This window comes from Bidens hawaiensis, unplaced genomic scaffold (assembly GCF_021521415.1).
Source record: "Bidens hawaiensis isolate Kalapana, Puna unplaced genomic scaffold, B.hawaiensis_p1.1 tig00004617_1, whole genome shotgun sequence".
Taxonomy (NCBI): domain Eukaryota; kingdom Viridiplantae; phylum Streptophyta; class Magnoliopsida; order Asterales; family Asteraceae; genus Bidens; species Bidens hawaiensis.
The window spans coordinates 22,833-41,123 of NW_027491281.1; the positions used below are offsets into that span (position 1 = coordinate 22,833).

General features: G+C 46.3%; 1 protein-coding gene across 1 annotated transcript; it reads left to right on the forward strand.

Annotated features, from left to right (window-relative positions):
• Positions 1-256: 256 nt before the first annotated feature.
• On the forward strand, positions 257-16,640 carry LOC143627194 (5-methyltetrahydropteroyltriglutamate--homocysteine methyltransferase-like). Its single transcript, XM_077097077.1, has 10 exons — positions 257-280; positions 13,476-13,829; positions 13,917-14,004; positions 14,096-14,223; positions 14,310-14,865; positions 14,947-15,027; positions 15,116-15,282; positions 15,371-15,476; positions 15,569-15,819; positions 15,909-16,640. Exons 2-10 carry the CDS (start codon positions 13,480-13,482, stop codon positions 16,471-16,473), a joined length of 2,292 nt encoding a protein of 763 aa, XP_076953192.1. The 5' UTR covers positions 257-280; positions 13,476-13,479; the 3' UTR covers positions 16,474-16,640.
• Positions 16,641-18,291: the final 1,651 nt, after the last annotated feature.

Below are 18,291 nucleotides of genomic sequence, written 5' to 3' on the forward strand. Positions count from 1 at the left end.
GTTTTTCACAAACCGATCTCTAGTAGCTCGTTTGGTTTACATGGTTAGAAAAAGAGAAATCAGGCGTTGATAGCGCGTGAGCATTAGCGGGTGTTAAAAAGTGAACCAAAATGGTTGAATTAGTGACAGATGTATCTACCTATCAAATTAATCTACCCACCTCAACAACCCTCTAGTCGTCTATAAATAACCCCATTTCTCACCCTCTCTGATTCGTGTCCAACCCAACCCAACCCAACTCTTCTCTCCTGTAACTTCCATTTCTACTAACCTTTAACAGGTACGTCCCAGTCTCCGGTCACTCGTTTATTGATACTAACTTAACTTCATTTGGACTGACCGCTATCCCTTTGTTTAATTAATAATTTTGACTCATTTTCTTTCTTATATCTATACATTAATAATAATCCCAATTTTAACGTAACAGACTTATTAGATCTGCAATTATGCATGTAAGCCCTAAGTGTCCGTTATCTATATGTAGATTTCGGATTATATATGTGAAGAGGTAGGTCCCAGCAGGGCTCAGTTGGTCCCGCATGACTCACCTTGAACAGGGATGTCTGCGCAAAGACCATCTACTCCCGCAGGACCCACCATGCTCAGAGAAGCCTACGCGCAGTATGCAAGCTGCATATGCAGGGAAAAGCCTCCCAATGGTAAAGTAACCCGCCTGTTCCCGCAGTTGCGAATACAAGCCATCAGGGAAGGCTACCCGCACAGCATAGCTACACGCATAAGGCTTAACACTTACAAATATTCAGTGTCACCTGAAAGAATGAGCAAAGGCGGGAGGGGGAAAACTCCCGCCAAAATGGGCCAGTCCGTATGATGGAGGATCTTTTGCGTGATACCTGACGAGGTAAAGACAAAAGATCTGACCAAGAATGCGACAGCTCACTGACAGCAGCGTGGCAGACAGCACGCCACAGCACTGTGACCAATAGCCGCCGCCTGCCCACCAACTCCTGCCAGACCACGTGCCTAGCCTGCAGTTGATAGAAGACGAAGAGTGCACGGCACGCCTGCTCTGTGTCAGCCGCTACCTATCCACCACTCACAGGTAGGGCACGTGCATAGGTTACAGTTGGTAGCGTGTTGGGCCGGCTAAACCCCTTGGAAACCCACCTTCGGCTATAAAAGACAGCAAATGGTATTATCATTTCATCATCTACTATCTCGTATAACTTACTTGATAACTGCTCTAATAGTATTCATATACTTTTATATTCAAAGAGCAATATAGACTGATTCTCACGCCGGAGGGTGGTCACAAGGAGGAACCCCCCCCTTCTCAGTGACGAGCTTACGGTGTCTGTTTTGCAGGTTCCCTGAAGTACAACTTACTCTGCTGGACCTAACCTTCGTGGGAAACATTACTTAGCCCCCAGATTACCTATAATCTGCCCGGGGTCACTTAGTGTTTCTTCATTGGCGCCATCCGTGCATAAAGCTAGAACTACATCTTTCTCCAGTTTTTCAAAACTTCCAAGATGACTAGAGAAATTCCGGTAACCACAACCCCAGCCACTGGGGTAAACACCGGCAACACAATGTTTACAAACACTACCCCAGCCACCCAAGCTGGGGCAAGTGAAGTACATTTTACGAACACTACCCCAGTCACTCATGTAGGGGCAAGTGGAGTAAATATTCCACTGGGATTCACTGATACCCAGCTGGAAAAACGAACTCGAGCCCCTCGCCAAACACTTGATCAAGTGAAGGCATGGGCCGAGGCACGTCAACGAGAATTTCAGGCTGAGTTGGACGAACGCTTGCGTTCAGTCCAACAAGCTGAGGAATTCGGTAGTACTCGCCAGCACCTCAACATGAGTAGTGAGTACGAGCACTCGGACGACGAGAGGGAAGACTCCGACACCGACGCGAACCCTCGCCATAGGGCGAAAGGGAAGCGTAAGGAAACGGATCCCCAGCCAAAAAGGAATTTTGGGGAAGCATTCCAACCAGTCACGGAAAAAAGCTCGCGTGACTTCTCCAAGGCCTTTAGACCTACTGCCACAAACGCAGGAAGGTCAAAATTTGCAAGGGACATTGCAGAAGCAATCGCCCCGAGGAGTGCCAAACAAATGTCCAACATTGGCACATACGATGGTCTATCCGACCCAGATGACCATCTGAACAGGTTCATTGCGGGGGCAACCGTCAGTAACTGGACGGAACCCACGTGGTGCTACATGTTCCAGATGACTCTGGTAGGAGCAGCCAGAGCATGGTTCGACCGTTTACCGGTCCACCACATTTATGACTGGGCAGACTTCCAGAACAAGTTCAGTCAACAGTTTAGTCAACAGAGGAAGCACACTGAGGAGCAGTGGACGATCCTCAACTGTGTGAGAGAAGAGGATGAATCCTTACTGGACTTCATCACCCGCTTCAACTCCAAGAAGCTGAGTCTGGGCAACATCAGCGAAGACCTCGTTCGCGCCGCTTTCATTCAGGGCGCTGAGTACCCAGAACTTATCCGCACTCTGACGGGTAAAGACGGCATGCCATCCAGATGGGATGCCATAATGACGGCAGCCAAGCGCTTCGCCGAAACGGAGAAACAGCTGGGAAGAGATCTCCCCCAGAATACAAACCTCTACACACAGAGGACAAGGGAGAACAATGTGAGGACCGCCCGGCTAAACAAAAAGAGGCGGCAAGGTATTTGGCAGTCAAGGATAAACTTTGACACCCCCTCAAGCTCTCGCCCTCTGGTTGGCGGAAGGGACAACACGCACCCTTCGAACCGGAAAAAACCGTTGGACGCCACTCACCAAGAGCGTCACGGAGATATTTGCCACGGAAAAACTGCCATGGCCAAAAGCCCCAGCGATCCGACAGAAACCCAATGCGGATCAGAGCAAGTCTTGTGACTTCCATGGGACAAAGGGCCATAGCACTGAGGAGTGCACATCCTTGAGGGACATCGTCGAGACATTCGTCAAGGATGGGAGGCTCGCACACCTCGTGGCATCTATCAAGAAGGGAGGAAGGAACGACAACAGGTACAGGGGTAACGGACGAAAGCCCGTCGACATCAGCATCAACATGGTCCATGGTAAGGTCAGAGGAAGAAAGAGACCGATGACCGAACCATGCGCATGGAAGGAAGCAGAAGTGCGCTTCCCGCGAGTGCCGGGAGGCCCAAACAAAGAAGGCCCCATTATCATTAAAAGCCAGCTGGGGCACTACATCACCTCCCGCACCCTCGTTGACAATGGCGCATCGTCGACAGTGATGTACAGGCAGTTCTTCGACAAGCTCGATGATGAAGACAAGGGACGCCTGGAGACGGTCTACGCTTCAATGGAAGGGTTTGACGGCAGCATGAACACTCCCTTGGGCATCCTATCTTTCCCCGTCACTCTCACCGATGGGAATTATTCACGCACGGAGGATGTGGATTTTGTTGTGATGAAAAAACCACATCATACGTATGACATCCTATTCGGGAGAGACGGGATGGCAAGATTCAACGCCGTGGTATCCTCAGTCCACGGCATGATGGGATGGCCAACAACTGAAGGCGTAGCGATGATCACGGGCATTCCCCAGGTATGCATCGCATCTGTCTCCTCTAAACCCAAACCGAAGATGGCCAAACAAACCATCACTGAACCTGAACAGTGGGCATTCAATGGGAAATATCCCGATCAGGCCGTTACCATTGGCCCGACAATTGTTGATCCAACACGCACCTTACTCAAGCGCTTACTGCAGCGAAACGCAGACATCTTCGCGTGGACACCAGCCGACATGACTGGTGTACCCCGGGGAAAGGCAGAGCATAAGCTCAAATGCGATCCGGCCGTTACGCCGATCGTACAAAAGCGCAGAGTAATGGGGCCCGAGCAAACCAACGCGTGCAGAACCCAAGTCAAGGAACTCCTTGATGCGGGCATCGTGCGCGTCAGCAAATATCAAACATGGGTTGCAAATCCCGTAATGGTACCGAAGAATAACAAACAATGGCGCATGTGCATAGATTTCAAAGATTTGAATAAAGCATGCCCCAAAGATTGTTATCCGTTGCCAGAAATTGATCTCAAGGTGGATTCGGTGGCACCATTTCGCCTTAAATGCTTCTTGGATGCGTATAAGGGGTACCATCAAATCCACATGGCTGTAGATGACCAGGACAAAACCGCCTTTCGGACGCCCGATGGCACATTTTGTTATAAAATGATGCCGTTCGGACTTAAGAACGCGGGGTCCACGTACCAACGACTAATGGACAAAGAGTTTCACGCCCAAATTGGGAGAAACTTGGAAGTCTATATGGATGATTTGGTCATCAAAAGCCCCGAGCCAGAGGCGATGTTGAAAGACATTGAGGAAACTTTCAACACGCTCAGAAAGATAAACATGAAGCTCAACCCGAGCAAGTGTTCATTTGGGGTGGAAGAAGGGAAGTTCTTAGGAGTCATTATTACTAAAGATGGCTTCAGAGCGAACCCTGAAAAGGTCGAAGCCATTGTCAAAATGGAATCACCTACCACCATAAAACAGGCTCAAACACTTAATGGACGACTAGTCGCGCTTAACCGCTTTTTGGCAAACCATGCGGATAGGTCGTTCCCTTTTGTGTCAACGCTAAGAAATTGTTTAAAGAAAACGCACTTCCGCTGGACACCAGAAGCGGAAGCAGCTTTTCAGGAGATTCGATCACGCCTGATCGAACTCCCAACACTCACGGCACCACAAGCGGGGGAGGAGTTAATCCTATACCTCTCCGCAACAGATAGAGCAACCGGGGCAGTCCTGCTTGTAGAACGAAAAGGCATCCAGATGCCAATCTATTATGTTAGCCGCGTGCTGGCAGACGCGGAAACCCGGTACTCTACCCTGGAAAAACTGGTCTTGGCACTTATACACGCTTCACGCAGGTTGAGACGATATTTCCAGGGTCACCCAATCACTATTCTCACCAACTTCAAACTCTCAAATGTTCTAGGCAAACCCGAGTTATCGGGACGTCTAGCCAAATGGGCAATTGAATTGGGAGAATATGCGATTCAATACAAGCCGAGACCAGCCATTAAAGGTCAGGTCCTGGCTGATTTTATTGCAGAAGTCCCCGCTTCACGGGAGAAAGAGTGCCAGGAGGAGGTTCAACCCTCCCCAGCACACGAAATCGATGAAGTCTGGCGACTCTACACTGATGGAGCAGCTAGTAACGAGGGTTCAGGCGCAGGGTTAAAATTAACAAATCCAGCAGGCCAGGAATATACTTATGCTATTCGGCTGGATTTTCCAAGTACGAATAACGAAGCTGAATATGAAGCATTCCTGGCCGGATTGAGGATTGCGCGAAAGATGGGTGTAAAAAATTTGGAAGCCCACGTAGATTCCATGCTAGTGGCAAACCAAATAAACGGGACATACACGGCTGTGAACGACACAATGGCCCTGTACCTTGCCCAAGCCAAAGCCATCATGCGCGATTTTAATGATTGTAAAGTGATACACGTCAAGCGCAGCGAAAACAAATCTGCGGATGCGTTAAGCAAGCTTGCATCACTGGCCTTCACCCACTTGGGAAAGGACATCCGCGTGGAACTCCTCGAAACACCATCAGTCCCGCACAAGGAAATTTGTGTCATCCAAACCGGTACAGAAACATGGATGACCCCAATAATAAAATACCTTGAAGCAGGAACGTTACCAGAGTCGAAGTCACAGGCAAGAAAACTACGCTGTAAAGCACTGAATTATCAGCTGATCAATGACACCCTTTACAGACGTAACTTTCTTGGCCCATTGTTAAGATGCGTGGACAACCAAGATGCTGACTACCTCCTAAGGGAGGTTCACGAAGGCATCTGTGGAGTACACGCAGGCCCCCGCGCTGTGGTAGCCAAGCTAAACAACGCGGGATACTTCTGGCCGGGGATGCATATGGACGCGTTGGCATACATCAGAAAATGCAGATCTTGCCAGCTTTACGCACCCAACACGCATCGCCCGAAAAATGAACTTGTTCCTGTCACTTCCTCGTGGCCATTTCAGAAGTGGGCCATTGACGTGACAGGCCCATTTCCAACAGCAGCTGGGAATGTTCAGTTCCTAGTGGTAGCCATTGACTACTTCACCAAATGGATAGAAGCGAAACCTTTAGCCCAAACAACCGCAAAGCATATCAAAAAATTTATTTGGGAATTTATTATTTGTCGTTTTGGACTTCCACAGAATTTGGTAAGCGACAATGGCACCAACTTTGCTGACAAGAAGCTACAGCAGTGGCTGAAAGAACTTCAAATCACCCACACCTTTACCTCAGTGGCACACCCGCAAGGTAACGGTGAGGTGGAAAGAGCAAATAAGAGCATCGTCGAAGGCATAAAGAGAAGACTCTTGGAACATAGATCCGGTTGGGTGGACGAGCTTCCACACGTCCTTTGGGCAAACAGAACGCTGAAGAAGACCAGTACGGGAGAAACCCCGTTCAGTCTCACTTATGGCACTGAAGCCATGATCCCAGTCGAAATCGGTTTACCCTCACCAAGGGTCTTAATCCAACCAGAAGACAATGATGCGGAAAGACGGTTAGACCTTATGCTAACCGAAGAGCGCAGAGACTTAGCCGCCGTGCGTGAAGAAAACTACAAACGACAAATGCAAAAATACTACAACACGCGGGTAAAACTCTGCAACTTCAAGGAAGGAGACTACATACTGCGTAACAACGAGGCTTCGAACCAACAACGCCCAGGAAAGTTGGCCCCGATTTGGGAAGGGCCATACATTATCAAAGAAGTTCTGGGAAAGGGCGCGTACCGGCTCGAAAGGCTCGATGGCACTCCCATCCCTAGAACATGGAATGGAGCTCAATTACGCAAATGTTATATGTAGATCAATTCCAACTTGTAAAGAAAAGGCCTAGAGCCACTTCTAATGGAAATGATTCTCCTTTCATGATGTATTAATAGCTTGTAACCTATGAACTTCCCTTACGGGAAGAAGTAGTTGCGTGTGGAAGGCGGCAATACCCGCATAAACACAACGCCAAAATGTTAAAAAGTTCTAAGGAAAACCTACACGCAGGTCAGATGTAGGTAAAGTTTAGCCATCCTTGTAAGTGCAAGTGACGGTCTTACCCGCACAATCACGAACAAGGAAGCCAAACTTAACTTACCGTCTACCACGTTAAAAGGTTAACTTATGAACACTTAAAAAAGGATAAGAAAAACCTACACGCAGGTCAGATATAGGTCTAAAGTTAAAGCCATCCTACTAAGTGCAAGTGACGGTTACACCCGCACAATCACGAAAGAGGAAGCGAAAACTTTAGTCCATTATCAACCACGTTCAAAGGTTTAACTTAATGCCTTAGAAATTTCGAAAAGGAAAACCTACACGCAGGTCAGATAGAGGGTAAAGATTAGCCATCCTACCAAGTGCAAGTGACGGTTTTACCCGCACAATCACGAAGGAGGAGGCGAAACTTTAACCCATCATCAACCACGTTCAAAGGTTCTTATTCTAAACACTTGGGAAATTGCTAATTTAAACTAAGTATGCAAGTCATAAGTTTATAAAGCAAAGAACCCAAGGAAATAACAATCTTATACGCAAAGAGATTAATATTTCACAATCAATTACAAGAATGGCTGGGTAACTACCCGCCTAAAAGAAATCTATACAAGGCTGTCTATCCTAGCAGTGGGAAGGGATCTTCAGGATCAGGCTTCAGGGCCACCTCCGCTTGGACCAGCACCGTCAGAGCGCGGCTGCCCAAGGAAAGCCTTAAGGATGCTTAGCCCATCATCAGCAGCAGCAGCAGCTTCATTCACCTTCTCCACCACTGGATGCGGGAAGGCAGCGTACTGATTCACAGCTTGGTCATAAGCAGCCTCAGTATTAACATTGAATAAAGGGAAGTTGGAGGGCGGAAAGCCTCTCTCAGCAAACCCTAGACCAAGCAGGAAGCCAGTCTTCTGCCCATCCTCATGAGAAGCGTTGAGGGCTGCGCTCATTGCATCGTCGTAAGAGGTCTCTGAAAGGACCCGACGCACAACCTACAAAAGAAAATTACAAGTTAGAACATTTTCTAATTACGAGCGGAAAGCGTAAAGAAAAATATAAAGATACCTCAGGCAACGCTTCTCGAAGCAGCCATTGGAGGGTAGCTTGACTTTCTTTGTAAGCACGTTCGGCTCCGCTTTTATCAAGGTTGGCAAGTTGAACTTCCTTGGCGGCAGCTTCTTCGACGCTTTTGAGTTTCCTTTCAGTACGGTCAAGCATCCCCCTCTGGTCAAGGATCTCCTGCAGCTTCTTGGCATCTTCCATTGCCAAGGCGTCATGAGCATGCTGAAGAGCCTTTAATTTGCATTTAAGCTGCTCATTCTCTTCGCGAAGTGGCTCAGCAACAGCTTCAGCCTTGGCAGCCCTCTCAGTTGAGTTTCGCGCAGTCTCCTTGGCCAGCCGAAGCTGTTCATTCACAGCTTGGGCAGCCTTGGAGCGGGCCTCGAGTCGCGCCTGGACTTCAACCTCGAGGGCCTTGAATGCCTTCTCCTTCTCGGCTGCGGCAGCGGCCAACTGCCGGTTCTCCTCCCGAAGAGCCCGCGCTTCAGATACATCTTTGGCGCGAGCTGCTTTTAACTTGTCGTTTTCACGACAAAGCAGCTCGACGCGGGGCTGCGTTCGGGCCTGGAGAACCCGAAGCTCATTGGTTAGCCTACCCTCTTGGTAGCTAGCCATGGCTTCCCCCAACGCACCATGAGGAGCAGCGTGGCGAGCCCAGTCCACGCACTCCACAGGGGTGCGAAGGGTTGTTCCTCGGCGTATGTTCCATCTTGGAACATACACTTCATTGGAATCCGACACTGCAAAAGAAACAAAGGCAGTTAGGAAAAGATGACAAAAATATACAAAGAAAAAAGAACCCTACGTACCTGTAGGGTCAATAACAGGCCGATAGCCGCCAAACCCATCACCTGAACCTAAAGGAAATCCATCCAACAGGTCAGGCAGACGGGAAGGTGGCGTAGATCGGCGGGGAGCCCGGCGCGTACCTGATGGTCCGGCCGTCGGTGCCGGTGGCGCAGGTATAGTGGCAGCCGCCGTGGTAGCCATTGTTGGCGCCGTCTCCTCAGCAACAGTAACCGCCGGCTCCGTGAAAGATGCTGTAAAAATTGCACTCACGGCCGGCGGAGACACCTTCTCAGCTGGAACAGCCTCAGGAAGGCTGGAACCAGCGGAAGCAAGCGTAGACGCCTGGGTCGACGCCTCGGGAAGGCTGACCGAGCCTACCGTCATTGGCGGGGGAATACTTACTCCAACTCCACCCTGGAATGCGTCAACATCCACACCTGCACAAGCAAAAGTGTTAGAAAAATTTATTTGAAACAACAAATCTAGACAAGAATTATGGGGGTACTTACGGGGTTTCTTGAGCTTGAACGCACGGACGAGCGGGGGCGAACCCGATGGAGCCGGCCTCTTGACACCGGTAACCGTCGTCGTCGCTGCCTCCCCGGAGGTAACACCTGCAGCCTCCGGAGCGGTGGTCTCCTCACCACCGGGCTTCCCCACCACCTCTGCATTATCTGACTCCGAGTCAGATAGGACTACCGGGTCGGCCGTAGAGGCCACCTTCTCCTTACCTTTCCCGACGGCAGCCTTTTTCTTCCGCACCAGTGGAGGACCTTCTGCGGATTCCTCAGAAGAAATGTCATGAACTCCAGCAGCAGGCACAGCATTGAGAGGTTCAGGGTAGAAGATAGGCTTACCTGGCCGTCGGTGGCTCAGGATCTCTTGGCCGGGCGGGTAAACCTCCACGAACCGACCCGCAGTCTGCTCTAAGATGGGCAACTCGTTCTCGTCCAGAGCACGAGTACCCATCCGCGCAGGACCATCTTCCTCCCGCGGATTCAGGAGCGACTGAAGATCGTTACCCTCTGAAATCAACAAGAAAGTTAGAAAAAATCGTAGTCAGCAAAAAAGAAACAAGACATACCATAAGGGGTAGAGTTCGAACCATATTCAAGGACGATCGGAACCTTATCCGCATTCGCCGCCTTCCACACCCGGCTCATCCCCAGCATCACCATCGCCGACTCCGGAAAACGGAAAACCGGGGACTGGACCCGGGATATCTTCGCGAACCATTCCGCCTCCTCGTAGTTGATGGCGGGAAGGTTCGGAAGAGGCTGGCCATTCTTGAACTTCATGGCAATGGGGATGGCTCGAGCGGATATAAAGAAGAACTCTCTTCTCCATGAGCGAAGACTCCGCTCGGTGGTACAAATCTTTAAACCCTTGATACGGGTTGTAAGAGTGTACCACCCTTGGATGCACCTCCAAGTATAGAAGGTCATCAGGCGGTCAACAAGGGGCTCAAGGCCCAGTATCCGGCACACCCACTCAAAGTGCCGGACCTTGGCAATGGCCATGGGGTGCACCTCTGTCAGGTGCACACCGTGCCTCTCTAGGACACGGTACACAAACTTTGTCAACGGAAACCTAAGGTTCCCGTAGACAAAGAATGCAGCATAAACCCCGATCTTGCCACTAGGGGCATCGTACACAGTATGGTGGGGTTCAGGAAACTCAGGCTCGAGAGACTCGAGCATGAACTTCCTGACGATATACTGGTACAGCTCGACAGGAAGATAACACTGGCATTCGCCAGCAGTCTTCTGATCATCAGCATCGTGAGAAGACATGGTGGAAGAAAGAAGAGATTTCAGAGCAATGCTTTACTGAAAAAGAGAAATTCGCCGGAAATTACTGGAGAAGAAGAGATGAAAGTGGAAAGTGTGAATTGCAAATAACCTTCTCCCCCTTTATATAGCAATCGCAATTAATGCGATGAATTTAATACGGAAGAGAGAGAAATCAAAGGTGCAATGAAACTATGACGCGTGGCAAAAGCAAACTGGCAACAGCTGTCAAAAAGGACGTGTGCCAGAGATTTCGCGGCTACGCGCCCGAAATCCCGTGCCCACGCGCCCGAAATCCCGTGCCCACGCGCCTGAAAAAGCAACTGGAATGACCACATAATGTCATGTCGCCATAACTTCTGGCACGTCCTGACACAGTCAGAAGAAACCGTCGCACGACGTTTGAGGTATTGGGTTGTTATCCATCCAACTCTTCAAATTTCAAAATTTAAAAATTTGAAGACTAAGGTTCAAAAAAGTAAGCGGGAAAATACCCCTTACCTTAGCAAACAAATAACCATAAGCCGGGTGTGGGTACAGTGTAAAGGCAAAACCCTTCACATACCTAACACCCGCAGGGAATTGAAGCCAAAATATTTGGCAACCAAGTAACCATAAGACGGGTGCGGGTACAGTGTAAAGGCAAAACCCTTCACATACCTAGCACCCGCAGGGAATGGACGCCAGGAATACCTTGGAAGTAAAGTAACCGTAAGACGGACGCAGGTACAGTGTAAAGGCAAAACCCTTCACATACCTAGCACCCGCTGAGAATTGAAACCAGGAAGGATCTTCTGGGCAATGCTTGTGAAAACGGAAGTAATATCCCCGCATTGCGGGAACATCGAGTACTACGTTGTTTGAGGCTCCAAGATGGAATTGGTGGTTTAAACATAATTGATCACTATGTTCAAAAACTACCAGAACCACAGGGAGAATCCGCACAACTAAGACTCAATGCTCCTGACTTGCGAGGAGGTTACAGACCTACCCGCATCATACCCAAAGACCAAGCAGGAAACTCGGGAATTTCTGCAAGTGACAAGGACTTCCGCGGGAAGAACCCCCATGGAAAACCTTACAAAAACCCCTTTTCAAAACCCTTTGCTTAAGTCCAAAAATTCACCTCACTTTATTAGACATTCGTGAGAAGAACATTGGACTGGGGGGACTTGAAGAGGTAGGTCCCAGCAGGGCTCAGTTGGTCCCGCATGACTCACCTTGAACAGGGATGTCTGCGCAAAGACCATCTACTCCCGCAGGACCCACCATGCTCAGAGAAGCCTACGCGCAGTATGCAAGCTGCATATGCAGGGAAAAGCCTCCCAATGGTAAAGTAACCCGCCTGTTCCCGCAGTTGCGAATACAAGCCATCAGGGAAGGCTACCCGCACAGCATAGCTACACGCATAAGGCTTAACACTTACAAATATTCAGTGTCACCTGAAAGAATGAGCAAAGGCGGGAGGGGGAAAACTCCCGCCAAAATGGGCCAGTCCGTATGATGGAGGATCTTTTGCGTGATACCTGACGAGGTAAAGACAAAAGATCTGACCAAGAATGCGACAGCTCACTGACAGCAGCGTGGCAGACAGCACGCCACAGCACTGTGACCAATAGCCGCCGCCTGCCCACCAACTCCTGCCAGACCACGTGCCTAGCCTGCAGTTGATAGAAGACGAAGAGTGCACGGCACGCCTGCTCTGTGTCAGCCGCTACCTATCCACCACTCACAGGTAGGGCACGTGCATAGGTTACAGTTGGTAGCGTGTTGGGCCGGCTAAACCCCTTGGAAACCCACCTTCGGCTATAAAAGACAGCAAATGGTATTATCATTTCATCATCTACTATCTCGTATAACTTACTTGATAACTGCTCTAATAGTATTCATATACTTTTATATTCAAAGAGCAATATAGACTGATTCTCACGCCGGAGGGTGGTCACAAGGAGGAACCCCCCCCTTCTCAGTGACGAGCTTACGGTGTCTGTTTTGCAGGTTCCCTGAAGTACAACTTACTCTGCTGGACCTAACCTTCGTGGGAAACATTACTTAGCCCCCAGATTACCTATAATCTGCCCGGGGTCACTTAGTGTTTCTTCAATATGTATACGTTATGCAATGTAGGTCTTTATCATGCTTGTGAAAATTGTGGCATTGGTAGGAATTAAGCCGTTCGATTAACAAGGATCACAGGATCTGGTGATTTATTATTATTATTATTATGCCTTTTTGTCTGTATGTGGACTTTGTAACTTGTAATGGATGGTAATAAGATAAGATCTGGTGTTCTAGGGTTTTATAAACTATTGATCTATAACTGGATCTGCTGTTCATCAAATTATTCTGTTAAGGTCACTCACATTTCGCTTTGCTGCATATCGAACAACTTGCTATCCGCTTCGGTTTACTAAATTGCGTTTATATATTAGGTGTGACATGATAACTTTATGTTTAATATTATAGTGGATACTAGATCTAAGTGGCTTCTTATATATTTTTCTATATGAATAGAATGAACATAGATATCAATCGGTCAAAGTGAACTTGTTCCCTGTTGGCTGATACTTTGTTTCTGGTACTTAATATCAGCTCATAAGTAGAGGTTTTAACAATGATCATGATAACTGCCAACATGAGTAACCTTTGATTCTTTCATTTGGTTAAGTCTGGATCGTTTTAAACCACCCTCTTTATATGTAGAATGATAAAAAAATTTAACTTTTATGCTTTAAGATTCACATTTATGCATTGATTGGTTTGCTGTATTCGTATTAAATTGTTTGACTTGTGGTGGAACAGGACAATGGCATCTCACATTGTTGGTTATCCCCGTATGGGCCCCAAGAGAGAGCTAAAGTTCGCTCTTGAGTCTTTCTGGGATGGCAAGAGCAGTGCTGAAGATTTGCAGAAGGTGGCTGCTGATCTCAGATCATCCATCTGGAAACAGATGTCTGATGCTGGCATCAAGTACATCCCGAGCAACACCTTCTCATACTACGATCAGGTTCTTGACACCACCGCCATGCTTGGTGCTGTTCCCTCAAGATACAACTGGAATGGTGGTGAGATCGGTTTCGACACTTATTTCTCCATGGCTAGAGGAAACGCCTCTGTTCCCGCTATGGAAATGACCAAGTGGTTTGACACCAACTAGTAAGTTACATACCGAGGTTTTTAGATCTTGTTGATTTACATTTTGCACCATAAATTGATTGTAAAACTGATGTCTTTGATGAACAGCCATTTCATTGTCCCAGAGTTGGGCCCTGATGTCAAATTCTCCTATGCTTCTCACAAGGCTGTGACCGAATACAAGGAAGCCAAAGCTGTAAGTGTTTTTGATATGTTCATTTAGGATTTTTACCAAAGGGATTTAGAAATATCATTGTTAATTTGTTAGTTAATTCTTTATTATGCAGCTTGGAGTAGATACAGTTCCGGTCTTTGTTGGCCCTGTCAGCTACTTATTACTATCAAAACCTGCAAAGGGTGTTGAGAAGACCTTTGATCTTCTATCCCTTCTTGATAAAATCCTACCGATCTACAAGTACGCGTCTTTATTGATCATTTTTGTTGTTCTCTTTATGTTAAGCTGGAATATAGTTTTCATTACAATAAGAATATCTTTTGCAGGGAAGTTATTGCTGAATTGAAGGAAGCAGGTGCTACATGGATCCAATTTGATGAGGCTACCCTTGTGAAGGATCTTGAGGGCTACCAGTTGGAAGCTTTTACCAAGGCTTACTCTGAACTAGAATCAGCTTGTTCTGGTCTTAATGTTCTTGTTGCAACCTACTTTGCTGATGTTCCAGCTGCAGCATTCAAAACCCTAACTTCATTGCCTGGAGTTACTGGTTTCACTTTTGATTTGGTCCGTGGTGAAAAGACTCTTGATTTGATCAAGAGCCGCTTCCCATCAGGCAAATACCTATTTGCTGGAGTTGTTGATGGAAGGAACATTTGGGCTAATGATCTTGCTGGATCCCTTGCTGTCCTTGAGTCACTCGAGGCTGTTGTGGGTAAAGACAAGCTTGTTGTTTCAACATCTTGCTCGCTTCTACACACTGCTGTTGATCTTGTGAATGAAACCAAGTTGGATGATGAAATCAAATCTTGGCTTGCATTTGCTGCCCAAAAGGTTGTTGAAGTCAATGCATTGGCTAAAGCTCTTGCTGGTCAGAAAGATGAGGTATTTATCGACTCCTATTTGTTAAATCAATTATTCAATACACACACAGTCAAGTGACAATTTTTGTGTTTATTATTTCAGGCATACTTCTCAGCTAATGCTGCTGCTCAGGCTTCAAGAAAATCCTCCCCAAGAGTGACAAATGAAGCCGTCCAAAAGGCTGTAAGTGATCGTTGATAAATGGGAATTCACATAGTTTCATTATGATATAATAAGTTCATGCTCAGTTGCTCACTTATTTTTATCTCAGGCTGCTGCTTTGAGGGGTTCAGACCACCGTCGTGCCACCAATGTTAGTGCCAGGTTGGATGCCCAACAAAAGAAACTAAACCTTCCTATTCTCCCAACCACCACCATTGGTTCATTCCCTCAGACCATCGAGCTCAGGAGAGTTCGTCGTGAGTACAAGGCTAAGAAGTGAGTATTTATTACACCGGTTGATGATGCTGATGTCATAATAATAATATTTTAATAACTTTTCTCACACAAAACCTTGTTTTTATAGGATTTCTGAGGAAGAGTATGTTAAAGCCATCAAAGAGGAGATCTACAAGGTCGTCCAACTCCAGGAAGAACTTGATATTGACGTGCTCGTCCACGGAGAGCCAGAGGTACATTTTATTATTTATATGATTATATCACATTTCAATAATAACTGGTTGAAAAATGAAATTATTTTCTATAATGAAATATGATATTTCAGAGAAATGACATGGTTGAGTACTTTGGAGAGCAATTGTCTGGTTTTGCCTTCACCGCCAACGGATGGGTGCAATCATACGGGTCCCGATGTGTCAAGCCGCCAATCATCTATGGTGATGTCAGCCGACCCAAGGCCATGACCGTCTTCTGGTCCTCAATGGCTCAGGAGATGACCAAACGGCCCATGAAGGGTATGCTTACCGGTCCAGTCACCATCCTCAACTGGTCCTTTGTCCGTAACGACCAGCCCAGGTATAATCATAATATCATATCACAAAACCAACCATTAAACCATTCCACAAAGAAAACCTATTAAATTTAATATTCTTGTTTGTTTTCAGATTCGAAACATGCTATCAGATTGCTTTGGCTATTAAAGACGAAGTTGAGGATCTCGAGAAAGCTGGAATCACAGTGATCCAAATTGATGAAGCTGCTTTGAGAGAAGGATTGCCACTTAGGAAAGCCGAGCATGCATTCTACTTAGACTGGGCTGTCCACTCCTTCAGAATCACCAATGTAGGCGTTGCTGACACCACCCAAATCCACACCCACATGTGCTACTCCAACTTCAACGACATCATCCACTCCATCATCGACATGGATGCTGACGTCATCACCATCGAGAACTCACGATCTGACGAGAAGCTACTGTCAGTGTTCCGTGAGGGTGTCAAGTACGGTGCAGGTATCGGGCCCGGTGTGTATGACATTCACTCTCCAAGAATACCATCCACTGAGGAGATTCATGACAGGATTAACAAGATGCTTGCAGTCTTGGAGACCAACATTTTGTGGGTGAACCCTGACTGTGGGCTCAAGACCCGTAAGTACGGTGAGGTTAAGCCTGCACTGTTGAACATGGTTGCAGCCGCCAAGAAGCTTCGCTCTGAGTTGGCTAAGTGAGGTGGTTCGTGAAGGAGGGTTGAGTTTATTTACATTGATTGATATTCAATAACTATGGTTGATCGAAATCGCATGGTGTTGTGTTTTTTTGGAGTCTGTTGTTCTCCTGTTATGCTATTATTATGTTCTTTTAGAAATTTAATGGAATTATAAAATACAATATAATATATTGATACATGTCAAGAGCAACAATTACTCGTGTATGTCTAAAGTAGAGAGTGTGTTCGCCGGAAAAAGAAAAAAAGAAAACACTAACCAATTACAACTTTCTAAACTAATCATTTTAAGAATCATGTTAACACATTTAAGCACAAATAATCTATTAAACAAATTTCATTGTTCTAAAAGCCTAATTATTTTAGTAAATAGTAAATTTAGAAGTAGAGAAACAATGTAAAAGTAGAATTGTGTAAAAATAAAATATACAATGTAAATTAACCAACAAAAGGTCAGTAATATTAATTTACGTTCATAATTTACTGCTGTAAATTGTAATGGTATGAAACAATGATCTGACTAGAAGGCAGAGGCATCGAAGATAAACCAAGTTAGGATTTGCTTATTAAGTTGAAAGTGCATAAAGAGGAACAACACAAATCAAAGGGTGTTTTTATAACTTAAACAACCTAACAAGTTGTATATTGAAATAAACTATTATTCTAGTCAAAAGTCAATGTATTGCCAGGTGTATATGATGTGGAAAGGAGAGAGATGGGATGGTTTTAAATTTTAATATTTTATAGAAATCTAAAAAAATTCCTTGAATTAACTTTATTCCATTATATTGTTTTTTAAAAAGCTCATTTAACTATTTTTACTATAATGTCACAGCCATGTTTAAAACTAGATCTCTGGGATGTAAACTAGAGTCTCAACGGGTTGGACCGCTAAGGTCCTAATAAAACTTCATTTACTACTACTAGAGACCAAGTTTTTTTAAACATACGGTGACATGGGGAGGTGGTATTGGTCCTATTAGACATATTTTGTGTGTTTGATTTGTAACTAGTATAAGAGACAGTAAAATTGTAATTTAAAAAAGATAAAGGGCTAGACATATTATTCAGTGGCGGACCTAGAAATTATCTTCATGGGAGGCGACGTCGGGACTTAACACTAATTTTAAGTGGGACGATCGGGATTTTCACATAAAAACAACACTAAAATTTTTTTTCTAAGATGGGCGGTAGCCCCCCATTTTAAAGGGCTAGGTCCCGCCAATGATATTATATATATATTATAATTTTGAAATCTCTTTTCACTCACTATTTAACTGTTCATTGTATTTGATGCTTATTGGTATTATACTTGCTACATTATATGTTGTGTTATTTCTATTACCTTCAGGATGTTACACATGTCATGCTCCTTTACACGTGTTGTGTTGAAAAGCTAAACCAACTCATGGTATACCAAACCCCCTTCTCTTCCACCATTATCATCATTGGTGCCACGATGTTGAACACCACCGTCGTTACCACCATCATCGCCAGCGTCGGTTCCTCCGCCATCTGAAAATCCTATGTGGTGTGCTGAAGGCGGGGCCAGGTGACAAGTGGTGTGGTGGCGGCTGTAGCGGTGTTGGAAAAAGGTGGGAGAGGTTGTTGACCTACTGTTGTCTCTAGGTGACGATGGTTGGTAGCGGCGATGTTCCGGTGGCCGTGAAAACCCTTCGTTTGTACTTTTATTAAACGTCTTTGTTTGGAGGTATGCGCACGTTTTGTTGATGGAATGTAGTAGGTTAATTTATGGTTGTGATGGTGCTATGCTTTTTGGCGTGGCAATGTATGTAGCAGCCGCTGTGCGGACCTGAGCTTC

What these genes read in the sequence shown, in the direction of transcription:
- LOC143627194 (XM_077097077.1), top strand. Translation starts at nt 13,480, where the DNA reads ATGGCATCTCACATTGTTGGTTATCCCCGTATGGGCCCCAAGAGAGAG. An exon ending in AAAATCCTACCGATCTACAA is followed by an intron (nt 14,224 to 14,309) that starts GTACGCGTCTTT and finishes TATCTTTTGCAG; the next exon opens with GGAAGTTATTGCTGAATTGA. An exon ending in ATGAAGCCGTCCAAAAGGCT is followed by an intron (nt 15,028 to 15,115) that starts GTAAGTGATCGT and finishes TTTTTATCTCAG; the next exon opens with GCTGCTGCTTTGAGGGGTTC.